Raw genomic sequence first — 27,552 nt, forward strand, 5'->3', positions numbered from 1 at the left:
GCAAGTGACATCTGCAAAGTGGCACAGTGGAAAGCTACCTTTATCTTGCCCCTTCAATTTACAAGCAGTAAAACATCAACAATGCAACAAAGGTACCTCTCCCACACACCTGTACATCTAAAGGTGGACGGACTAGAACACACAGCGGAGGCGAAACTGAAGGAGAAGCACAAGCACAGCCTCCAGTCTTGGCTTTCTGCTCTGGCAAGCTGCGTCTGCAGCCTCAGAAAGCCCAGCAGCAGTGGAGGCAAGTGCACACAACGCCAGCTTCCCAGAGGCAGCAGCGCCTGTCACGACAGGTAACTGAGTGGCAAAGGGGCTTTGGACCTCATCCCTCTGGCCACTGAGGAACTCACAACTCTGGCCCCCTGCCCCACCTTCCCACGCCAGTGGAGCCCACGAACCTTAGAAAATCAGATGACCACTACCAGCAGTGGCAGAGCCTGCAACCCAGGGGATTCCAGACAAGGGGGAAGAGCTCATCATCCCAACACACCAGGTCGTAAGACCCCAGCAACACTGGCAGCAGCGAAGCACCAATGACCCCAAGGCCCAAAAAGCAATAACGAGGTCACAAGGCCACACCTCTGACAGAGGCAGTGGAGTGTGGAAAGTGCAAACTCAAATATAATAGAGGCAGTTCAGGTAAGAGGATCCAAAGACTTGTGCTGTTAATATACCACCACCTACTGGAAAACAAGAGGCCTCTATTTTTTGACCAGTTGAATTGTCAGAATCAAGCAGAAAGGTGTTCAGTACTTCAAATATGTTGGCAAGGGGAAGAACTCATCAAGCATCATGAAGCACCAGAGCAACATGTATCCTCCCCACACACACAAAAAATTACACTCCCCCAGAACCCAAACTTAAAGCTATAAATATTGCAATCTAACTGATTAAGATAATGCAAAATAGCTGTAATAAAGAAACTCAGTTAAGCTAAAAGGAAATTCAGGCAGTTCAATCTCAGAAATGAAATTACGCAACAGACAGAATACTCTATAAAGCAAAGAGTATCTGGGATGACTAGGTATAAGATAGGCTCAAGGATGTATTGTACAACATGAGGAATACAGTCAATATTCTGTAGTAACTGTAAATGGAAAATAAAAATTGTATAAAAATAATTATAAAAGAAAAGCAAAACTCCCACATAAGACAACACCCCATGACTTGCTGTCTCTAGAAGACTCACCTCAACTCCAAGGACAAATGTAGACTACGTGTGAAGGAAAAGAATATGATACTCCAAGAAAACTGCTGCCAAAAGAAAGTGGGTAGAGCCCTACCCTTATCAGACAAAACAGACTTCAAACCAAAAAAGGCAATAAAGGACAAAAATGGATAGTAAATAATGATAAATATTTATCATTTATTAACCTCAGATATGCAGATGACACCACCCTTATGGCAGAAAAGTGAAGAGGAACTAAAAAGCTTCTTGATGAAAGTGAAAGAGGAGACTGAAAAAGTTGGCTTAAAGCTCAACATTCAGAAAACGAAGATCATGGCATCTGGTCCCATCACTTCATGGGAAATAGATAGGGAAACAGTGGAAACAGTGTCAGACTTTGTTTTTGTGGGCTCCAAAATCACTGCAGATGGTGACTGCAGCCATGAAATTAAAAGACGCTTACTCCTTGGAAGAAAAGTTATGACCCACCTAGATAGCATATTCAAAAGCAGAGACATTACTTTGCTGACTAAGGTCCGTCTAGTCAAGGCTATGGTTTTTCCAGTAGTCATGTATGGATGTAAGAGCTGGACTGTGAAGAGGGCTGAGCGCCGAAGAATTGATGCTTTTGAACTGTGGTGTTGGAGGAGACTCTTGAGAGTCCCTTGGACTGCAAGGAGATCACTCTTGAGAGTCCCTTGGACTGCAAGGAGATCCAACCAGTCCATTCTGAAGGAGATCAGCCCTGGGATTTCTTTGGAGGGAATGATGCTAAAGCTGAAACTCCAGTTCTTTGGCCACCTCATGCGAAGAGCTGACTCATTGGAAAAGACTCTGATGCTGGGAGGGATTGGGGGCAGGAGGAGAAGGGGACGACTGAGGATGAGATGGCTGAATGGCATCATGGACTCGATGGACGTGAGTCTGAGTGAACTCCAGGAGTTGATGATGGACAGGGAGGCCTGGCGTGCTGCAATTCATGGGGTCACAAAGAGTTGGACACGACTGAGCGACTGAACTGAACTGAATGATAAACAATATTCATCAAGAAGACATACTATTAATATATATGCACCATATTATTAATATCTAGCAACACCAAAATACATTAAAAAGTACCAGATCTAAAGCGAGAAACTGACTAACATAGTAAGAGACTTTCTAATACCCCATTTACATCAATGGATAGATCATCCAGACAAAGAGGAAAGCAACCTTAAATGAAACCTAAGATCAGAAGAATTTGATAAATTTATATAGAACATTCCATCCAAATGCAATAGAATACACATTCTTCTCAAGTATACACGGAACTTTCTCAAGGATACACCATATGCTGAGACAGAAAACAATGCTCAATAAGTAAATAAAACTTAATACTGAAATCATATGAAGTTATCTTTTCTAATCACAGTGGTACGGAACTGGAAATCAACTATAAGAAAGCTGAAAAAAATCACAAATATGTGGCCAATGAACAATATGCTACTGAAACACTGGTTTAATGAAGAAATCAAAAGAGAAACAAAAATCTACCTGAAGACAAATGAAAATATGACATACCAAAAATCTATGAGATGCTGCAAAAACGGTACTAAGAGGGAAGTCTAGAGCAATACAGGCCTGCTTCCAGAAACAAGAGAAATCTGAAATAAACAACTTAACCTTACACATAAAGGAACCAGAAAAAGAACAGGGAGTTCCCTGGTGGTCCAATGGTCAAGACTCCGTGCATTCACTGCCAGGGCCCCAAGTTGGATGCCTAGTCAGGGAACTAAGATCCCACAAATCACAGGGCACAGCCAAAAATAATGTAAGAAGAAGAACAAACAAACCCCAAAGTCAGTAGAAGGAAAGAAATAAATGGTAAAGATCAGAGTGGAAATAAATGAAAGGGAAAATGAAGTTGCTCAGTCATGTCCGACTCTTTGGGACCCCGTGGACTACAGCCTACCAGGCTTCTCCGTCCATGGGATTCTCCAGGCAAGAATGCTGGAGTGGGTTACCATTTCCTTCTCCAGGGCATCTTCCCGACCCAGGGATCGAACCCGGGTCTCCCGCATTGGAGGCAGACGCTTTAACCTCTGAGCCACCAATGGGTGAGACTAAAATGACAACAGAAAGTATCAGTGGAAGTAAAAGCTGCTTCTTAAAAAGATAAACACAACAGACAAATCTTTAGCTAGACTAAGAGAAGGCCCTGATAAATACAATCAGAAACAAAAAGAAAATAACAAAGGGCACCAGAGGAATACAAAGGATTATAAGAATATTTTAAAAACCTGCTATATACCAACAAACAGGATAACCTAGAAGAAATGTACAAATTCTTGGACTTGTACAACCTTCCAAGACTGAATCATGAAGAGAAGATTTGAACTGATTCATTGTTAGCACAGTCTGAAGCAGTAATCAAAAAGCCTCTAAAAAACAAATGGCCAGGACCAGGCAGTGTCACAAATGAATTCTACCAAACATCTATAGATTTAATACCTATTGTTTTCAAACTGTACTGAACAAGTCAAGAGGAGGGAATACTTTCTAACTCATTTTACAAGGCCAACATCACCCAGATGCCAAAATCAGATAAAGACCACACAAAGTAAGAAAACCATAGGTTGGTATCTCTGATGTACAAAGATGCAAAAATCCTCAACCAAATACCAGCAAACCAAATGCAACAATACATTAAAAGGATCATATACCATGATCAAGTGGGATTTGTCCATGGGATGCAAGGATGGTTCAACATCTGCAAATCAATCAATGTGATACATACATTAACAAAATGAAGGATAAAAAATATGATCATCTCAACGGGTGCAGAAAAAGCAGCTGACAAAACCAGTCATCCATTTATAATAAAAACTCTCCACAAAGTGGATATAGAAGGAGTATACCTCAACATAATAAAGGTTATATATGACAAGCCCCTAGCTAACATCATTATCAAAGGTGAAAAGCTGAAACATAACACAGAACTCCTAGCCACAGAAACTAGGCAAAAAAGAGGAAAAAAAGCCATCCAATTTAGAAAGGAATAAGTAAAACTCATTGTTTGCAGGTGACATGATTTTATATCTAGAAAACCCTAAAGAATCCACCAAAAAACTATTAGTAATGAATTAGTGAAGTTGCAGGGCATAAAGCCAATAAAAACCTGTTGCATTTCTATATACTAATAAGCTAGCAGAAAGGGGAACTGAGAGAACAATACCATTTACAATCACCATAAGAAGAAAAAAAAAATTATAAGTACTTAGGTCAGCAAACAGTTACCAAACTCTCAATTACTTAATGACTGATTATAGATCAGTTAATCTCTTTTCTAATGCCTAGAATTAGTCATTTCACATTACAGAGCACCACTATAAAGGGGCAACAAGTTAAGAGAAGAGTTAAAGTCCCTTTCATCCTTTTTTTTTTTGGTGGTGGTGGTGGGGGGGATGCTCCAGAGCACGTAATCAAGGTCATTAAGGCAGAAATATTAAATTAATAACTAATGTTAGAATTTAAAATTTATAATAACTGATATACTTATATAACCTATAAAGTTTAGCTCCAAAAATTAACTATTAATAACAATCATTTGTTAAATAACATGGAAGAACAGCCTCCTACAATATTAGTATTTTCTCTCAAACACTGAAAATGAAGGGGGGCAAGGAAAGGAACACCTGGAGCACCCATGACTACTCCACTCTTCCGCCTTTTAGAGGGTACTTACCTCTCTAAGGGAGCTTTTACAATACTAACCTTGCAGAGCCTCTCAAGTCTTTAAATTCTATATTGAGAAGAGGCAAGAAGTTGCTTTTACAGAAGGGACAGGCTGTATTCAAATTTGAATCATCTGCTGTCCATCCAGCCATAATTTCTTCATCATAAACTAAAGCTCCACAAACTCTGCACTGTGAACAGCTTGACATCAAAACCTAAGAGCAGAAGAACACCCACACTGAAAACCACTACAGTGAACAGTGGTCTTAACAGTCTTCATACTCTTAACAGTCCATCCTCTTGAGACAAACATAGAATTGTATTTATTCTGTGGTCACATTTAAAATTAATAACAGAACAAGTACTTTATAGGTAAAACTACTAGCTTATTGCCTTCTTTACATAAGACACCAAGGAAATTCAACAAAATGACTTATTTTATTATTCTGTCCATAAAGGTATCATAGAATTCTGTTAAAATGCCACTCTGAAATAAAAATACGTTTACTGCCACTGTATTATGGGCTGAATGTAGAACTTTTACCTCCATTGCACAGTTCTGATAGATGCTGGACATGCTGGTGTTTGGAGAAGAACCATGATCTGACTTCTCAAATTCCTGCCCTTTTATGCCTCTTGGAAATGGAAGTTCACCTAGAGAGAAACATAACACACCTTATGTATGAAAATGTCCTTATTCTTTGGAAATGCATATTTAGGGGGAAATACCATGAAGTCTACAATTTATTTTCAAATGGTTTAGTATCAAAATGTACTTATGTACATTTAACAATAGTTAATTAAATCTAGGTGGAAAATATATGATTGTTCACTATATGATTCTTTCAACTTTTTAAAGTATTGGAAATTTTTCATAATAAAAAGTTGGAAATAGTGAATAAAATTATAATTAAAAAAATAACACAGAACTAGGAGATTTCAGAAACATAGCAAAGAAATTCTCAAACTCTAGTAAATAACTGATTCACCTGGAAAGCTGGTCAAACATATATATTCTTAAAGTCCCATTCCACAGATTAAGTCTCAAAAGTTTTAGCCCAGGGCTTGGATATTTGTATATACTTATAAACAAATATCCCAGGTGATTTTGAGATACACTAAGTTTGAGAACTAATGATGTAATCCACAAATATACATAAATAAAAATAAACTCAGTGGATTTCCCAGGCAAAAATGCTGGAGTGGGTTGCCATTTCCTTTTCTAAGGGATCTTCCCAACCCAGGAATTGAACCCACATCTCCGGCACCGCAGGCAGATTCTTTACCACTCAGCCACCAGGGAAGCCACAGTTTGATTCCACACAGTACTTTAAGATCTTATAAAATGACAGTGGTTAATATGGTATGGCTATACACAAATCTATCCGATCATCTTGACAAATGGGGCCTACTGTGTGTATGGTACAGGGATAAGAATTATGGGCATATAAATCAGAAGAGAGGACAACCCTAGCCCTTACCTGGTGAATAATGCAGTTTTCCTACATCTCCACTGCTGCTACTACTGCCGAGGCTGGTGTTGCTCTGGGTAAGTTCACTGGGGACCAACCCTGAGATACTCATATTAGGTGATATATTCTCTCCCAAAATATGGTCTTCAAGGCCAGCTGGGAAACTGTAATCTCTATTTGTTTCCTCCTTTAATTGGAAAAAATAAAATCCCACATACATACATAAGATCTTCTCCAATGAGAATATATTCACTCTATCCTTTCAGAATTAAATTCATCTATAATTCTTAAATCATCACCATATGTTCTGAAACCTTGACCTCTTTCTATTATTTGGAATTTCTCTTCCATACTCTTAAGACATTCAAGCAATGACCTATGCCTCAAGATCATGCTGCAACCCTAGTGTATATTAGGACTGTGGGGTTTATCCCAATATTCAAACTATAAAATGAAAGAACTCTAGGAGCTCGCTGCGTCCAATGTAATCAGAGACCCCAGTACAGAGTAGGGGCTTAAGAGTCAAGAGAGCCAGACTGTGATCTTGGTTCCCCATTACATACTGTGATCCTACAGAAATGACTCAACTTCCTTTTTAATTATGTTATCTGAAAAATGTGCGTAATATGAGTACATTAAAATCAGATAATTGTGAGAATTTTTGTTGGCAATATGATTATTCTGAAAACAACCATCATTATTAGAGGAGTAAAACATGAACAAAGTTCTGAACACTGTAATTGTTGATTACAGTGACTGTAATGCTTTAAGTGATTGCTGATGCTTCAAGATAGAAAACATTTCACTAAGCAGTTTCCTTTTTAATTTTTGCTTTAAAGAAGATGTATATGCCTTCCTTATTATAAAACTACTTCTGGGTATACATCCAGAAAAAACAGAAACACTAATTCAAAAAGAGAAAGGCACCCCAAAGCTCATAGCAGCACTATATAAAATAGCCAAGACATGGAAGCAACCCAAGTGCTTATCGACAGATGACAGGATCATGCAGATGTGATAAACACACACACACACAATGGAATATTACTCAGTCATTTAGAATAAGTGAAAAATTGCCATCTGCAGCAACATGGATGGACTGCGTATTATGGGTAGTGAAATAAGTAAGAGAAAGAGCAACGCTGTATGATATCATTCATATGTGGAATCTGTAAGTAACACGAATGAATGTATATACAAAACAGAAACAGACTCACAGAAACAGAAAACAAACTTGCGGTTACCAAAGAGTAAGGGGACAGGGACAAATCAGGGTCATGGATTTAACACATACAAACTACTTTACATAAAATAGATAAGCAACAAGAATTTACTGTCTAAGAAATAGTGTGGTTTAAAAAAACTAAGGGAATTAACATGATACAGTATTAACAAAACTACAGATTTTGTTCAAATTTCACAAAATTTTATGCTAGTGTCTATTATTTGTTTTCACACTTTATTCAAAATTCCATGTTGTATTTAGTTGCATGGAACAGCTTCAGCTACATGCAACAGTCTGGTAAACTCTCTTTTATTATTATGTTACAAATATTTTCTAATTTTCCTTATTATAGCTTCTTTGATACACCCATCATTTAAAAGCGGACATTTAATTTCCAATTACATACGTTTTTAAAGTATCTTTGAGATTTCTCATTTTGATACTAATACTCTCATTTAAATGCTTTTTTCTCTGCAATCACTCTGTATTTTTTCAGTCTTTTAACTTTAATGAGGATTTCAATGGCTAAGCCAAAGATCTCTCTGGGTAAATGTCACATTGCACTTGAAAATATGTAGGTATTTTCAAATACCTTTTGATATTGATTTCTAACATAATTCCATAATGGTAAGAGAATAGCAAGGAGAGATAAGAAAGCCTTCCTCAGCAATCAATGCAAAGAAACAGAGGAAAACAATAGAATGGGAAAGACTAGAGATCTCTTCAAGAAAATTAGAGTTACCAAGGGAACATTTTATACAAATATGGGCTCAATAAAGGACAGAAATGGCATGGACCTAACAGAAGCAGAAGATATTAAGAAGAGATGGCAAGAATACACAGAAGAACTATACAAAAAAGATCTTCACGACCCAGATAATCATGATGGTGTGATCGCTCACACTCACTTAGAGCCAGACATCCTGGAATGTGAAGTCAAGTGAGCCTTAGGAAGCATCAGTACGAACAAAGCTAACGGAGGTGATGGAATTCCAACTGAGCTCTTTCAAATCCTGAAAGATGATGCTGTGAAAGTGCTGCACTCAATATGCCAGCAAATTTGGAGAACTCAACTGTGGCCACAGAACTGGAAAAGGTCAGTTTTCATTCCAATCCCAAAGAAAGGTAATGCCAAAGAATGCTCAAACTATCGCACAATTGTACTCATCTCACACGCTAGTAAAGTAATGCTCAAAACTCTCCAAGCCAAACTTCTGCAATATGTGAACCATGAACTTCCAGATGTTCAAGCTGGTTTTAGAAAAGGCAGAAGAACCAGAGATCAAATTGCCAACCTCCGATGGGTCATTGAAAAGGCAAGAAAGTTTCAGAAAAACATCTATTTCTGCTTTATTGACTATGCCAAAGCCTTTGACTGTGTGGATCACAATAAACTGTGGAAAATTCTTGAAGAGATGGGAGTACCAGACCACTTGACCTGCCTCTTGAGAAATCTGTATGCAGGTTAGGAGGCAACAGTTAGAACTGGACATGGAACAACAGACTGGTTCCAAATAGGAAAAGGAGTACATCAAGGCTGTATATTGTCACCCTGCTTATTTAACTTATATGCAGAGTACATCATGAGAAATGCTGGGCTGGAGGAAGCACAAGCTGGAATCAAGATTGCTGGGAGAAATATCCATAACCTCAGATATGCAGACGACACCACCCTTATGGCAGAAAGTGAAGAAGAACTAAAGAGCCTCTTGATGAAAGTGAAAGAGGAGACTGAAAAAGTTGGCTTAAAGCTCAACATTCAGAAAACTGAGATCATGGCATCTGGTCTCATCACTTCATGGGAAATAGATGGGGAAACAGTGGAAACAGTGGCTGACTTTACTTTTCTGGGCTCCAAAATCACTGAAGATGGTGACTACAGCCATGAAATTAAAAGACGCTTACTCCTTGGAAGAAAAGTTATGACCTACCTAGACAGCATATTAAAAACCAGAGATACTACTTTGCCAATAAAGGTCCATCTAGTCAAGGCTATGGTTTTTCCAGTGGTCATGTATGGATGTGAGAGTTGGACTATAAAGAAAGCTGAGCGCCGAAGAATTGATGCTTTTGAACTGCGGTGTTGGAGAAGACTCTTGAGAGTTCCTTGGACTGCAAGGAGAGCCAACAAGTCCATCCTAAAGGAGATCAGTCCTGGGTGTTCATTGGAAGGACTGATGCTGAAGATGAAACTCCAATACTTTGGCCACCTGATGTGAAGAGCTGACTCATCTGAAAAGACCCTGATGCTGGGAAAGACTGAAGGCAGGAGGAGAAGGGGACGACAGAGGATGAGATGTTTGGATGGCATCACCGACTCAATGGACATGGGTTTGGGTGGAGTCCAGGAACTGGTGATGGACAGGGAGGCTTGGCGTCCTGAAGTTCATGAGGTCGCAAAGAGTAGAACACGACTAAGCAACTGAACTGAAAGAGGACAGATTCTGTATGCCTTCAATTACATTAGACCATGAAATGTTTGCACCTTGTTTTATGTTGCTGGATATGTTCCAGGGTCTCCTGGCTTACAGTCTATGGAAACTTGAAAAGAATCTGTATCGTGTTGTTGTGTGAAAACCGTAGAAATCGTAATTATCTTCCATTGGTTCAGAGTGCTTTTCAGATCTGCTCTTCCCTTCTACTTTTCTATTCATTCTATTAATTTTTGATTAAAGTTTGATACTGAAACTCTATATAAAAATCTTAATTTATCTACCTAAAAATAATTGTATTATACAGTGGAACTATATATAACTTTGTTTTATAATTTTCCAAGTCTCCTGTAAATGTGTTATGATACTATAAAAAAATGTAACAGTCTATAAAGTATGCAAAAATTAAAAGAAAAACAACAAAAAGAATTTACTGTCTGTAACAGGGAATTATACCCAATATCTTGTAATAACCTGTAATAGAATATAATGTGCACTATGCTGTACACCTAAGACTAATACAGTATTATAAAATCAACTAATGCAGTATCGTAAAATCAACTTAACTTCAATAAGAAGTCAGCAGCTCTACTTATGCAGTATGAAATCTATAAACTGAGCTGTAGAGTGACTTTTGTATCTTAAAGAAATAACAGCGGTTAAAGGTATTTAAAAAGTGAAGTGACATATGTAGAACAGACTGGTGGACACAGTGGGGGAAGGAGAGGGTGGGGCAAATTGAGAAAGTAGCACTGACATACATCCGCTCTCATGTGTAAGGTGTAACTAGCAGGAAGCTGCTAAGTGACATAGGGAGCCGGCCTGGAACTCTGACAGCCCAGAGGTGTGGCAGGGAGCAGGGGGAGGCTCAAGATGGAAGGGAGATATATATATAAAATATATAAATACATAAAATTTATATGTAAATTACATAATTATACATATATAACTTATATATAGTATATGTAACTATATATATATATCCCCTCCATCTTGACCCTCGCCCCACTCCCGTCCACACTTCTAGGTTGTCCTAAATTGCCAGGCTGGGCTCCCTGTGTCATCTAGCAGCTTCTTGCTAGCTATATATAACATACACATATATATGTGAAGTGAAAGTCACTCAGTCGTGTCCAACTCTTTGCAACCCCATGGACTGTATGTGATCCAGGGAATTCTCCAGGCCAGAATACTGGAGTGGGTAGCCTTTCCCTGCTCCAGGGGATCTTCCCAACCCAAGGATAAAACCCAGGTCTTCTGCACTGCAGGCGGCTGTTTACCAGCTGAGTCACAAAGGAAGCCCAAGAACACTGGAGTGGGTAGCCTATCCCTTCTTCAGTGGATCTTTCCGACCCAGGAATCGAACCAGGCTCTCCTGCATTGCAGGCACATTCTTTGCCAACTGAGCTATCAGGGAAGCCCAAATATACATATAAAAAAACACAGTGACTCACAATGATGTACGTCAGAGACCACCGCAACATTATAAAGCAATTATCCTCCACTTAAAAAAAGTGAAGTGATATGCAAATACAACATGGCATTATTATCAGATCAAACATTAATCATTAATTCTTGCAACTAAATAGACAATGTGTTAGCTTAGACTGAGCTGTGGAATTATAAAGTAGTCCTGATATTCTATTTCTTCATTATTAAATTCCTTACATGTATACTTAAGTCATTTCAAGAAAGAAGTAGGACATGCATGTTTGAAGATATTAAAAAACAAAATTACCAGAAAAATCTAAATAATAATTCATATATTAAAAAAATACTCCAAACACTGCAACATCAGGGAGATGGCACACATAAAGCACTCTCACCTCATCATCTGAGTAGCTATAGGCAGACGATACAGCTACCCACATCTTACTGGCTACTGTTGCTGCTTGTTTCATGCCAGATTTTAGCACATCCATCTTGGGTCCTGAGAGGATATTGTCCAGCTTTAGCCCTGACAAAGAATTGACCACAGAACCCAACGAGCCGTGCGGTGAAGAACGGACCAGTGCTGATAAAGAAGTTGAACGCTCCTTAGGACTCCTGGAGGGAGTCTGTTGCTTGAGACGCCCCGTCAGAGTTTTAGACCGGGACACTGCAGGGGAGCCCTGTTCACTTTCAGGGCTGTCCTGTGCTGGTGGACCATGATCTAAAGGGAGGCTTGATCTCCTCTCTAAAGAGGGAACAAATGCACCGGAAGCACCAGACTCTCTGCTTCCCTCTCCATGTAGTTCCATACTAGTGGACTTGCTACCTAAGGGACTCTTTAGATTCATATAGCTTTCGATTTCATCAGCCAGATTACGTGCAATAACTGGAGAAAACAGCTTCTCTTCTGAATCAGTTTTTTCTCCTATACATTCAGTAGCTAAAAGCGACAAAGGATCTAGGCCAGTTTCAACATCTTCCCTCTCAACAGCTTTAGCAACACCATACAAGCTATTTCTCTTATTTGCTAGATCTCTGGATCCTGTTTTCGAGTCTCTGGACCGATCACTATCATTTTGTAGACTGTCACACGTATCCTTTGTCACAGTAGCTTTAGCTACATTTTCATCAACCCCAGGTTCCATCAACTCTTGGCTTTCCTCAAGCATCTCTAACACCGATGATCGGTGCTCCGAATCCCAAGTGCTTTCAGACACACGAGTCCTAGTGTCAGCGGGATGGCAGCTAATACTCCCAAAGCTGTGGGCTCTCGCATTATGGAGTGGAGAAGTCTTAGGGCTTGTCAGTGCTGTGAGAATCTTGGCGTCTGCTCCCATCATGATAGCCACTTCACTCGAATTCAAATCCAAACTGCTCTTCTTAAGTAACATTCCTGCTCGACTTTCAGAACTAAAACTACAGCTTCTCTCTGGAAAATGCTTTTGTCTTTTTTCTCCTCTGTCCCCATTCTTCTTAAGATTAATAACTTCACCAAAGACGCCATCTTCAACTGGATCTTGACTAGAAAATAATACATTTGATGTACTACCTAAAAAGAGAAAATACAATATTAAAAATACATCTATTTTCTGATGTAACTTTTATTAAAAAAATGTTTTTTTCTGATTTTTGAAAGTGAGAACATAGAGTAAAAGATTCAGAAAGGTTAGATGGTATACAGAAAAAGTCCAAAAGCATTGCTTGACCCTGTGTTTTAAGAACATTTTAATGTCTAATATGTCTTTTATCCTCTATACGTATACATACACATTTTAAGAAAAGATCATGCAATATATACTGTATAAACCTGTATTGTTCACTGACAGATATCACACCTATTAATAAATATAATCTATAAACATGTTTTATATTTTAAGAGTTTTACATTCAACTTAAGAAATACATTGTGTTAAACAGCAGACCTAAAAAGAAACAGCAGAGCTGTATGCAGGTCAAGAATCAATAGTTCGAATCAGACATGGAACAAAGGAATGGTTCAAAGTTGGGAAAGGAGTACGTCAAGGCTGTATGTTGTCACCCTGCTTATTTAACTTACATGCAGAGTACATCATACGAAATGCCAGGATGGATGAATCACAAGCTGGAATCAAGACTGCCAGGAGAAATACCAACAACTTTAGGTATGCAGATGATACCACTTGAATGGCAGAAAGTGAAGAGGAACTAAAGAGCCTCTTAATGAGGATGAAAGAGGAGAGTGAAAAAGCTGGCTTAAAACTCAACATTCAAAAAACAAAGATCATGGCATCTCGTCCCACCATTTCATGGCAAATAGATGGAGAAACAATGGAAATAGCCACAGACTTTATTTTCTTGGGCTCTAAAATCACTGCGGATGGTGACTGCAGCCACAAAATTTAAAAACGCCTGCTCTTTGGAAGAAAAGCTTTGACAAACCTAGAGAGCATATTAAAAAGCAGAGACATCACTTTGCCAACAAAGATCCATATAGTCAAAGCAAACTATTTCTAGTAGTCATGTACAGATATGAGAGTTGAACCATAAGGAAGGCTGAATGCCAAGGAATTGATGCTTTCTATTTGTGGTGCTGGAGAATTCTCTCGAGAATCCCTTGAACAGCAAGGAGATCAAACCATCAATCCTAAAGACATCAACCCTGAATATTCATTGGAAGGACTGAGGCTGAAGCTGAAGCTGAAGCCCCAATACTTTGGCTAGCTGATGAGAAGAGCTGACTCACTGGAAAAGATCCTGATGCTGGGAGAGACTGAGGGCAGAAGAAGGAAGGGGTGATAAAGGGTGAGATGATTAGATGGCATCACCGACTCAATGGACTTGAGTCTGAGTAAATTCCAGGAGATAGTGAAGGACAGGGTGCACCACAGTCCATGGGGTCGCAGAGTTAGACACGATGTAGCAGCTAAACAGACAGAAAAAGAAATAATCTCTTCTATCCTAGATTTCATATACCTAATTTAACAAGTATTTACCAGAAATCTACTTTGCACAAAGCAAATTCATAGTCACAGATTACGTATTTGCTATAGCCAAAGTCTTACTTCTCCAAAGTACTGAATAAAAGGATCTAGAATGGAGTGCTTAGAATCAGCAAACGATAAGAAGCCTAATAAAATCTGAATAGCCAAAATTTTTTCTGTTAAGTTTATTCCTCAAGAAGTATCTGAATGCCTACTAGCACCCACTACATGAAGTGCTAATACAATGGAGAATAAAACAGACATAATCCCAGCCTTCACAGAGATCAATCATGTTCCATTAAGTGTCTATAGGAACCTCCCCCAGCTTTAGGAGATGCAGGCAGTCATTAACTCCTTGCTACCATGCAATTTTTTCCACGCCAAGACCAAAAACTATCTCTAGTTGCATCACTGCGTGCATGCTGAGTCGCTTTAGTCATGCGTGACCCTATGAACTGTAGCCCTGCCAGGCTCCTCTGTCCATGGGATTCTCTAGGCAGCATGCCCTCCTCCAGGGGATCTTCCCGACCCAGGGATCAAACCAGGGTCTCCTGCATTGCACATGGATTCTTTACCACAGACTCACTGGGATTAGAATTTAAGTCTAAGCATTCATATTTAAGATTCTCATTGGTTTTTTAAAAACCTTAGAGTTTGGGACAAAAGTTGTTTTTGATAAAGTCTTCTTTTTTAATCTTTCAAATCGATTTAAAGATTTTTTTAATATTCCAAATTGGTATCTAATAATCATAATCAATCAACTAAAGAGAACTAATAATAAGCATTTAGAGATATTTTTTAAAGCTTTTAGGGGAATTAAATTAGCCTGTTTTGTAACTCTGAAGTTTGTACCTGCTTCAAAAAAATTTTACCAATATTTTAGAAAAGATCTTTGCAAATTTACTGGTTCTTATTTCTGGGAGTTTAGTGGCACGTTTTGTTGAATTTTAAATTGACTCTGACTTAAAATATGTTAAAATATGTTTGACATACTTAAAATAAATTAAAATGTTTGACATACTGGCAAAAGCCTCATTCCATTTCCTCCTTTCTTAATAGAGTAACTCTTTCTACATCAAAATGTAACATGGAAATAAGATCAATAAAAAGAGAAAAAAAAAACACCAGTCCCCAAACTATGTCCATTTCAATATTCTGAGAAGATTCTAAACATTTGATGACGAAAACTCTGCCCTCCTTTTTCTTTTTAATCTGTTATCAATACACTGGAAAAATAGGGTTATAAATATATACATCAATTACTTTTCCAAAAAAACATTTAGCTCTATCTCTTGAACAAAACCCCCCACCCCCTTCAAAATAACAGAAATTGGTATCACAATTAAAAAAAAAAAAAAAACTTTAGGAATGAGAAGTATTTCCAGGTTAAAAAGCTGAGCAAATTTAACTTCTATGAAGTCACAAACAGATATACTTACAGATAAGACAATTGACTTTAGGGAAGTGAACTGTAGCTACTACAAAGTGCAAATAACACAGGCCAATCTCATTGTCTTTTAAAATCATACACTTAAATGTTTGCCTTAAGGGTATTTGGGAGGGCTACAACATAATTGAAAGTAGTATATTTATGGGAGTTACACGCAATAGAGTTACTCATTACAAATACTAATCCCCTGGAGAAGGGAGTGGCAACCAACTCCAATACTCTTACCTGGAGAATTCCAGGGACAGAGGAACCTCGTGGGCTACAGTCCATGTGATTGCAAAGAGTCGGACACAACTAAGCAACTAACACTATGACTGTATGACTCAATCATAAATAAGAAGTCGCTCAGGGTACCTATAATAATTGGGCAAAAATTAAAGACCCGCTGGTATTTTTGTGTAGAATCTAAGTGATATGAATCTTTTTCTTCTGTTTCCTTTCAGGTATAGGAATTACCCTGCTACGCACAAGCCTATTGGAATTTGACCACATAATTGCCTCTCTGTTCAGGATAAGTATGAGGCCTACCCCACAGTTCCTCTCTCATTATCAACCATAAGAAAGGAGGACAGAACTCAGAACAGGCACGACAATAAGAAAAGTATTCCAGGACTTCCCGGGTAGTCCAGGGTTAAGAATCCACCTGCCAAAGCAGGAGAGACAGGTTTGATCTCTGGTCTGAGAAGATCCCACATACTGCAGAGCAACCAAATTCATGCACCACTATTGAACCCGTGTTTGAAAGCCTATGAGTCCTAGAGAAGACTCTGCAACAAGAGAAGCTGCTACAAGAAGACGCCCACACATCACAAGTGGAGAGCAGCTTCGGCTCACCGCAACTAGGGAAAAGCTGCACACAGCAGTGAAGACCCAGTGCAGCCATAAATGAAGAAAAATTTAAAAAATTACAGAATACATGACTGCAGTCTTATTTTTTAAAAAAGCTTTTCCAAATAACATCTAAACACATTTAATACTCTTCCTTTTAAACATGAAGTATTTTTAAACAACTATTTTAATTTCCTCTTTAGCCCATTTACGGGATTCAGCTTATTACTTCTGACTCTTGAGCATGTTCATTACAATTAAGTTAGCAATTTATAATGTCACTAAAGACACACATGGACCTACAGAAGTATGTCTTAAACACTTAATAACAAAAGTGTTGGACTTCCCTGGTGGTCCAGTGGTTAAAAATCTGCCTTGCAACGCAGGAGACACGGGTTTGATACCTGGTGCGGGAAGATTCCACATGCCGAGAGGCAACTAAATCCATGTACTGCAACTATTGAGCCCACACTTTAGAGCCCAGGAAGTGCAACTACTGAGCCCATGTGCTGCAACTACTGAGGCCCGCATCCTAGAGCTTGTTCTTAGCAACAAGAGAAGCTACAACAATAAGAAGCCTGCATACAACTAGAGAGTAGTGTCCAGCTTGCCACAGCTAGAGAAAAGTCTGCATGTAGCAACAAAGACCCAGTGCAACCAAAAAATAATAAATTAATTAAAAGAAAATTATTTAATAACTTAAATGTAAAGACTTACCAGTGCTACTTTTTCTGCTGTTGATATCAAATATACCAGATGGAACTTTCACAATACTGCTGCCCCACGCAGGAGGTTCAGCGGGACTCTGGGGCTCTGCACTAGGTTGAGAATGTTTGGCCACAACAGCAGAGACATTGCACACCTCTGGGAAAAAATATTTGGACGTTATCATTCCTATTTTCGCCAGTACTGAACAGAAACAGTACTTTTAAATATATCTTATGGACTTTTTTTTTCTATGTGGAGATGAATACATGATTATTTTATTACTGATTTATTCTGATTTATTTTATGCCATAAATGTTGCCAGTATTGACTGAAATAAATGCTTTATTTTAGCATTCATAATTCTAACTTGAACATTGCTGAGTGAATCAATTAAGACTGGCCTTTCGTCACATTCCTCATCACTTCTCAAGTAGGAGAGGGGCCTGCTTCTGTATAATTCTGGAGCATAAAATAAGTGACACCATTTAAGAAAGGGAACTTTTGTGTAAGAGGACAAGAAGAACACTGTGTTACTATAAAGCCAAATATTCCTCCATATTTTCTTAAAGTGATTACTAGAAACAGTTCTATCTCAGTGAGTACCCTAAAAGAAGAAAAACTACACAGACTATATTGGAACTTACGAATGAAAAATGTCAACTCAGATATGTGAAGGACTTCTAGTGAAAGAGCATTTTAAGATACAAGGTACACTGGAATACAAGTTTGATGACTCAAAGTTTTGTTCTGGTTCTGTCACGAAATAGTTACTTTACACTGGCAAATGAATACCACGATGGGTTGCACTTTCCTACAAAACTGAGGGCTGACCTACAGAGTCTCTAAAAATCTCTTAATTTCTAAAATTCAGAGACTACCAAAAATCTATCATATATGACAGAGAGTTTGTACTAAGTCATTTCAGTCATGTCCAACTCAGTGCAACCCTATGGACTGTAGCCCGCCAGGGTCCTTTGTCCATGCAATTCTCCAGGCAAGAATACTGGAATGGGTTGCCATGCCCTTCTCCCAGGAGATCTTCCTGACCCAGAGATCGAATGTGCTTCTCTGGTCTCCTGCATTGGCAGGCAGGTTCTTTACCACTAGCGCCACCTGGGAAACCCATAGATAACAGTACATAACATAAGCCCAGACTTTACATTTCTGAACACTATCACCAAAATTATCAAATAAGACTTTTAAATAATAGAGGTAACTCACTAAGTAAAGCTAAGTCAATATCAGTACTTAACCTTCTGTTTTAGTTATTAAGTCTCCTGACATTTGTTCTTCAGGCACATGAATTTCTGCATCATCCTTTAAAAGTTCATCCTTAGACCCATAGCCTTGGTCAGACTGACCACCTGTTAAAAAGAATAAAGGCTGACATATGTTTTCATATATTTACAGTCCAGCTATAAAATGTCAACAGGAAATTCCACCAACTTAAGCAATTCAACTTCTAAAAAGAAAGAAGAGACAAAAGCTCACAAAGCACACAAAACATTTTACAACAAAGATAAGAAGCAAAGAACAGCAGAAAGGAATTTCGAAACTAAAAACCATTACATACTTGAAAGCAATGAATCTTAATTTCCTCATGTATAAATTAATAGATTTGGATGCTTTGAAAGTTTCTTTTGGAGTGTATTTATAAAACGCTACCTTTTGTGTTAAGACAGAAGTGGAAATAAAACATATACCTGTTTACTTCTACAAAAAGAAATGCAAGAATAATAAACCATAAAACAACTCGTCACCAACAAAAGGTGGGGGAAAACAGAATGGAAGGGATAGGGAGGAAACTGCTCTAACTACGGTCATCATATTGCTTTTTTATTTTTGGAAACGTAATTTCTACATATTCAAAAATTAAATCAGCAAAACTGAGGGTGGGGTGCAACTAAAACTGAATGTACACAGAAACAAAAAAAATCAATTGTTGTGACATAACCACACTTAAAGGATGGGAGAGGACGAATCTAAGTAACTTTTAACACATTGAGTATACACCCTAAGCCTGAAGGATAGCAGTCAAATTCTGAACTCCTTCGGTTTGTTCCTCACAGAGAAATGTGTGTAGCAGGGCTGAAACTATATTATGTGTACTGGAAGACTGAGCAATTGAGTAAATGTGATGATGTTGGGAACCAAGATTCTTACTACGGAAGAAGAGAGATTTTTTACAAAAGAAAAAAAATGATATGCAGAAAGGCAAAGAAAAACTTGTGTAACTGAGTTGCAATTAAAAATATTTCTAAAATAACATAAAAATTTTTCTAGCTCTGCTGAAAAAGTCTAGACCACCACCCTGGAGGGAGCAGCATATCTAGGGCCCAGATCTTGGTTTCTAAAATCTATTGCTCATTAAAAGGAAGCTGAGATCCTTGAGGAAATGGCTGATTCCAGAGCTCAGGCAGGGAAGGTACAAGAATGAGCCAGGAACACTTTGTTATGTAAGAAAGCAAGTGCTAGAAAACACGAGAGGACATTCCTAAAGGACATTCACTACCTTACAACCATCACAGTAGTAAAGACTGGTCCAGGCAAGAATCATCAATGGATGCTAAACTTACAAGGGAATGTGTGATGAAAAAGCAGATATTATTGCATACTCTCAGAGTATCTCTTCACAAGTGGCTTATTATCTGCAGGAGGGCTAATAGTAACTAACAGAAACCAAACAGTGACACCAAGCAACCAAAATCAGCACCACCAATAAGGAACAGACAGAACTGTGGCCTCTGAGATGTGACCATCTCAGAAGGCTATAACAGCATTTCTATATTTCTGTAGAAGAGTCATGAATGCATAATCTAATTTAATCACAGGGAACCATCAGACAAACTCAAATTTGGCAGCGTTTCACAAAATGACTTGACTTACTCTTCAAAAAGGTCGAGGTCATGAAAGACAAAGAAATGGTGAGGAACTATGCTGGTTAAAGGTGACTAAAGAGAAGGAGTTAAGTACCATAAAGGACATTACAACTGACCACACTGGGATAACAACTATACATTAAAGTGGTACATAAATGTTTCCCTGAATTGGCAAACCATACTGCAGTCCTATAAGAGCAAACACTACTGTAGTATGAAGAGGTAAGAGGGCAAAACGTATGCAATCTGCTCTCACATAATGGGGAAAAATGTGTGTATGCATACAGAAAGAAAATGATAAATGTGTTAACCTGAAAGTGAATGAAGTTAGATAAAAGATGTTCAAGAGTTCTTTGTAGTACTCTTGAAACATTTAATAAGCTTAAAATGATTTCAAAATAGTTTTTTAAAAGTCTACTTTGGCTTTAATGTTCCATCATTTTAAGGAAATAAAATAAATTTAAGGAAATAAAGGCAAGTTACTAGGGAAACATTATCAAGTGTCTACCACTTTTTATTTTTAATTTTTTTTCACTTTCTGTCACTCTTTAAAGTACCAATGAAACTATGGGTTTGCCAATAACGAAAGAATCAAACTTTAAAAACTTGCTATTTAGATCACCAACAAGGACCCACTGTATAGCACAGGGAACTATACTCAATATTTTTAAATAACCTATAAGGGAAAAGAACCTGAAAAAGAATATATATATATATATATAACTAAATCACTGTACATCTGAAATTAACACAATTAAGTCTATTGTACTTCAAATTTTTTTTAAAAAATTTATGAAAAATACTGCTATTAAGAATGACTACATTCAGTCATTTTTTTATTGGCCCCTCAGAAAGTCTGGTAAAACATTATGGTGCCACGAAACGGACACTGGACTGGGAACTGAGTAAACTGATTAAACTCAGATATGCCTTCAATAAGCTAACTGACTCAGTATTAGGTACCAAATGGAAAGATGCTATGAGATAATCCTTCATGAAAAGAGTAACTTGAGCATCTGGGCTGGAGGTTTCCAAAAGTATCAGATGACATCACCAGAAACTCTACAGAGACATAATCATAGTAAATTCAATACTAGAGCTTCAGTCATTTGAAATGTAACTGGAAAGAAATATATGAAAAAGGGATCTGAAGTTTCCTCCCCAACTGGGAAATAAAGAATCTTCATGCAGTTTCCCAGTATTACTAGATCTTTTTTCCCCCTTAAAGGAGACCAACTTTATAATCTAGAGAGAGAAGGAGAGTGCTTACTATAATAATAATAATTATTGTAAGCAGTGAAATGGTTTCATACCACAAATTATTTTCTTGGTTTTTCACAAATGAAATCAGTTTATTCTGTAAGTACTTGGAAAAGATATACGAGGAAATAAAATAAGTTTTCAAATTATAATCTCATGAAAATTCCTACATGTTGAAAGAAATTTACAAACATTGTAAATTATATTGTAACTTATAATTTTATGTTGACTTATACCTGCTTCTGTAATCATGGGAGTAGTTTCTAGCACAAGAATCAGCAGTTTAGTTTTAGCAACCAAAACCTACCTCAACAGCTAGAATACTTAAATCTTTAATGCCCATAAAACTATTTGACACAATGATGCTACAAATCACCCTCAAAATAAGAAATGTAGACAGGCATAGCATATTTTCAAATAAGGTAACAAATATGCTTTGCAAGTTAATCATAAGGTTACTTGGGCATTTTCAGTAGTACATATATGATTATACAGAAGAAAAAGCCAAGAAAACTAAAATTGCTTTCTTCTTGTAAAGGTACTTAAAACCAAAGGCCTTTCCCCCACCCATGCATGTCAGCAAAGTTTAACCTAATAAATGGGAAATTACCTGAAGTGGTTAACATTCAAGGGTAGAATTAATGCACACGTGTATCCATAGCTTCACGTCATACAAGTCTGTCTGCACCCCACACCATAACAGCCAAGGACAAATGCAGCACCCAGAAACAGCACAGAGCATAAAGCAGAGCAACAAAGAGCAGAGAAAAGGAAACTTCAGTCATTGAGACAAGTTCATCAGATGAAGCACAGGAATTAAGACTCAGAGTTCTTTAAAAAGAAAAGCTTGAGATACTAACAATTAACAACAAAAAGAAAAAACACAAGAAGGATGTGTAACACACATGTAAAATATGCTACTTTAATTAAGCTTATTTCTAACTTCAGAGGCTAGAGCTTTGAATGCCCATGGTTTTGTATGTAAAACTACAAAACTTCAGCAGTTTTGAAGATTTTAAAAAGTGTCATTTAAGGTAATGACCAAGCAAAGAATACTTTTTTCTCACGGTGTGTGACTTCTTTTCGTTCCTTTTTAATATTCATAATTCAAATATTTAATAACTATTATCCACTTAATGAAAAAAAGGACTTGCAATCTGTACTACTAGCAGTCAACTTTCTTAGCTCACAATACTTAAAAGGCCGATTATATAATTCCTAACAATTATATCATATACTTGCACAAACTAATGATGAACAAACACAAAGTACCATTGAGAGCCTTTTGTACAGCACTCCGAAGTTAATTTTATACTACAGGAAATAAAGAGACATGATCTGCAGTCAGAGGTGTACCTTCTCCCCTTATTTATACATGGTATTTTTAAGGTACTCGTACTGCATAAGCTTGAAAGAGGAAGGTAAAAGCTTTTTTGAAAAATGGAAGACTTAACGTGAGAGTTAAGTGAAGGGTTAGTGAATCCAGATTTTAGTACCTGTGCTAGAGTGATTGTCAGTGGAATCAAGCCTGATTAAATCTCTGACGAAGACTGTGTGCTCCCCACTGTTAGCATCATTAGAACTATCCACGCTACCGTGGCTCACCGTGTCCCCATCACTTCCACCTGTGGCGTTCTGGGGAGCTGAAGACAAGCACAACAGCAATTCAGTAACTCATGCACTGGTAATCTCTGAAACTAAACATGAGTGACTCACAGTTCTTTTAAAGTTGCAGAATACTTTCTAAATCTGTGAGAGAAGAAAATAATTTTGGGCTAAAGCAACCTCTATCTTTAGTAGTATATGAAAATATCAACTAGAATTTCACCTCTCTTTTCTGCCTCATATAATTAAAAATTCATATGCCTATAAAACTTATGGTTCAGCAAGAAAAGTTATCTTTCCAATCACATGTATTACCTGATATTGAGGAGACCTGTGACTTTTGCACGGTATTTTTAAGTGGCTGCCTAAACTGTGCCAAGCCACGTACCACATTCCGTACCTTCGTCCACAAGAAGATACCACTGCGGGTACTGCTAGGCCACGGGCTCTCCAAAACTACCTAAAGGTAAAATAACGGTTAAATAATAATTATTAGGAATACTGAATTTTTAAATGCACACACATATAATATATACAAAAAGAATTCTACCCCCAAACCTCTAAGTTTACTAAATAATAAAATGTATCAAAATTTATCAGTCTTAATAAACAGCATATATTGCCTAATGTCAATCCTACTTACCTTATTATAATAGCCATAAGTAATAGCATTTGGCTTTATTTTAGCAGTTTTCATTTCAAATAAAACTCTCACTGCTAAAACAGGATGACCCCAAAGTCCACAAAGTTGCATCACTACTCGATAGCAAACCTAACAAAAAATTACATCAGAGCATTAGCATATTAGTCTGTGACTTGTAAAGGTTTTTAAATGACTTCACTCAATTCCTGTCAAAGTTATCAAGCAATAGTTATTACTCTTCTGTCCTTTGTTGTGATTTGAGAGTCTTGGTAAACTATTCTAAAAACCTATTCATTAATGGAAGTACCAGCACTATTAACTTTTCCATATAAGACCTATGGGCACACACACCATTGGTTTCAGTAACAAAATTTACACAAAGAGACCAACTATTATTTTCCATAATTTGAGAAGGAATTCATTTTTAAAATCACACATGATTAAAATGGTTCTTTCCTAAATCATGTTTTATATTTTATGCTAAAGGAATTAAAAGCAGCATCTCTAGGATGCCTACATAACAAAGAATTCTATAAACCCATGTCTTAAAAAAAGAAGAAAGTTGAAAACACTGTAATATTATTAGCAAAGGCTTTTCTGAGAATGTATGTTTAGTGAAGAGGGGTAGAATTGATCATAAGAGGACAATCCAACTGGCAACTCCTAAAAGTTTAGGATCTCACAGTAACTCGGCATAAAACACACTGTCTAACAGAGCCAGCTCAAGCACAGACAAGGTCCCATATGTAACAGACTTCCAACATCTCAGGTTTTATGTTGAAGTTTTACTAAAATATCTTCAAGTTCTATTCAACTCTAAGATTCTATGAGTCATGAAGAAATAAATTACTTTCTGTGTCAAACTGGGATTAACCTGGATTTCCCAAAACCATTCTCAAAAATTTATTCTGAAGTCAACAAAGTATTCCTTCAAACTTCCAGGCTTACTTGTATAAGAGACAGACACCAAACTAAAGAAACAGTAAAAATGTCAGGGGTATAATTTTTTAATTGCAGTATGTTGTTGCCTACAACATGATACCTTTTGGATATCTATGGTAGATAACAGATGGCTACAAACTCTTTACTACTCCTCCCATTGAGAGGGCTCTGTCCCTTCTCCTTGAATTGAAGGGGAAAGCCTCTGAGATTGCATGACCAATAGGATCTGCCTGAAGTGACAACTGTACCAGTTTCCTGGTTTAAGCCTTAAGAAAAGTCAGTTTCTACTTCTCTCTTGAAACACATGCTCTTGCAGTGCTAAGCTATCCCAGGGAAAGCCCAAGTATCACATGGAGGAGTCTGAGACTACATGGAGGAAGAGCGGTCCATCTGGGCCTGGTTTTCCAGATCACCCTGCCAAGGTACCTAGGCTGGTATTTGAGTTAAGCTGTCCTGGACCTTCCAAATCAGACCAGCCTGTAAGAGTGAGCTTGACACAAACATTTCATTTCCATTAAAAATTCAATAAATGGTATTAAAAGCAAAACATGTTATGCATTTTAACTTTAATTTAGCCTACGTGGCATATGCTATTTCTGGGTTGTTTCTATGAGTTTTATTTAAAAGTCTACATTATTACAAGTTTTACAAACATAACATGTAGATCACAAAGCTGTCAAATTAAAACAAACATTAAGCATATGAATGAGACAGTCGTTTCTAATGGAGTATAAACCTAAAAATCAAAACCACTTACTTGCTAGGTGGCCTTATATATGTCATTCATCTAACTTTCAAATTTTCTTTCTTTGTAAAATGTAACATTATAATATATAATTGCCTCAAAGCGTTGCTGGGAATACCAAAGGAAATAATTACACAAAAATATTGTGAAAATTTTAATGTGCAATCCTATGTATCAATAAATAAAATGCATCAAATATGCCAAGCAAATACACATCCTTAAAGTTTTAAAATAAACACTTCTTTCTTCCAGTTGTAGAGATGTAATTATTTTAGGTGACTACAAATCTGTCAATATAACTTGTTAGAAGTAGGAATACAACAAATTAACCTCCAAATTTTAAGCCTCCTATCAGAATGTTTATTGGGAAGATAATTAAAAACATTTTTTAGCTTACTAGTTGTATCTGCTGCATGTGAGAAAACAAGAAAATGTAATTACTTACTTGTAACTACCGTAGAACCTTAATACATACATATAGAGAAACAACTTTTCAGGAAATTTGTCTTATGAACTTACCAAAGAAACTTAACCAAGTAATGTGCTTTGACTTTACAGTGCAGTAACAATTAATACTAGCTCTCTCATGGAGCATATTTTAAAGCACTTTAAAAATACGATGTGCTTTCACAAAGTTGAAATATATCCTAAAATATATCTTAGATACAAAAACTAACTCTATCAGAATAAATTTTTAAAACATATGAGGTACAAAACACTAATACTGATCAAACACTTTAAATTTCCAAACAGTTTCATAAACATCAGATGAGAGGATATGCAATCGAATGTGAGAATGGATATGTCAGTATTTGTTCTGTAACTCTATCTTTGTATTTGAAGAGTTTTTTATAACATACAGATAATACTTCGAGAAAAACAAGTTTAGTGTGGATCTTAATAAGGTACATGCTTTACTAGACTCAGATCTTTTTTATTTTAAAAGAGGAAAAAAATTAAACATAAAAATTACTCTATCATGTGCCCTTCTTGAATTATATTTCTCTTCAAATCTTGTGCTGTCTCCTTCTTCCCAAATACCCATTACTCTGAATTTTTATTCCAACTATATTTTAAATTCCAATCTGGTTCTAATATCATTTACAGTTATTTTAACACAAAAATAATTTTTAAAGGGGAAAACAGCAAAGAGGAGAACTAAATCAGTAACTCAGTTTCTTCAGCTGTCTGTTGCGTAATACCGCCGCCTATCTCTGAGGATGGTTCTGAGCCTGCAGAGGTGCAGCACACTGTTGACTGAGCACTATCAGGTACTCGTCTAGACACATGGACATTAGCCATCTGAGGAAAGGAACTAAGTATTATTATACTGCAGATATTTCTGATTACATGGAGCTACTGGCATCTACTGGGTGGAGGCAAGGATACTGCTAAACATTCTAGATGTATAGGAAAGGACCTCACAATAAATAATTATGTGGGCCAAAATGTCAACAGTGCCAAGGCTGAGCAACTCAGACCTCCAGCTTCAGATACATAATATCTGAATCGCAGATAGGTTATGTAATCCACCTAGGACACAGGTCCTAAGTGGAAAGCCACTTATTAAAAGCCTATTTGCTTCTTAGTAAAGTTATCTCAAAAATAAAATTAAATCAATATTTTTTTCTATTTATCAAGGATAAATAATCTGGTCCAAGTAAGTCAATCCTCACTGAATTTCAAAGCAATAACTTTTAAATAAATGTATTTTAAAATAAACAATAGGTATTAGCTCTATGAAACAGGGTAACAGTTTAATGAAAATACCTGAGGTTACTGAAAGCAACTGAGACCTAAATTTTCTTAAAAACACAAATAGAATTTATCTTAGTAACAACAACTCAGTGTTATACTTGCCTCATCTAGGGGATCCACATCTGTTTTCCTCATCTTAATAAGCACATCATATGCCTGCTGAAGTGCTCTAACCTTAGGATGAGAAACTCTAACATAGGCTGGGAGACAAATAAACCATAGGCTGTAACAATGACTGAAGAGACACTTGGCCCATTGTGGCGGATTTGTGTAACATCTCTTCGCCAGCTTATGAGCTGTTTTTATCTCCTAGAAAAAGAATA

The 27,552-nt window shown here is 37.2% G+C and overlaps 1 protein-coding gene across 2 annotated transcripts in view; it reads right to left on the reverse strand.

Annotated features, from left to right (window-relative positions):
* Nucleotides 1-27,552, reverse strand: part of DENND4C (DENN domain containing 4C) — a 112,631-nt gene that overhangs the window by 18,896 nt on the left and 66,183 nt on the right. Inside the window, exons 17-26 of one of the 2 annotated variants that reach the window (XM_018051918.1) lie at nt 27,332-27,538; nt 23,785-23,913; nt 23,457-23,601; nt 23,033-23,179; nt 18,651-18,761; nt 17,407-17,553; nt 11,847-13,000; nt 6,373-6,550; nt 5,436-5,545; nt 4,931-5,106 (exon numbers count right to left, since the gene is read on the reverse strand). In XM_018051918.1, the coding sequence (XP_017907407.1) occupies nt 4,931-5,106; nt 5,436-5,545; nt 6,373-6,550; nt 11,847-13,000; nt 17,407-17,553; nt 18,651-18,761; nt 23,033-23,179; nt 23,457-23,601; nt 23,785-23,913; nt 27,332-27,538 (2,504 nt within the window). The remainder of the gene's footprint in view (nt 1-4,930; nt 5,107-5,435; nt 5,546-6,372; nt 6,551-11,846; nt 13,001-17,406; nt 17,554-18,650; nt 18,762-23,032; nt 23,180-23,456; nt 23,602-23,784; nt 23,914-27,331; nt 27,539-27,552) is intronic. The other variant, XM_018051919.1, reaches the window with a different exon arrangement.

This window comes from Capra hircus, chromosome 8, assembly GCF_001704415.2.
Source record: "Capra hircus breed San Clemente chromosome 8, ASM170441v1, whole genome shotgun sequence".
Lineage (NCBI taxonomy): Eukaryota > Metazoa > Chordata > Mammalia > Artiodactyla > Bovidae > Capra > Capra hircus.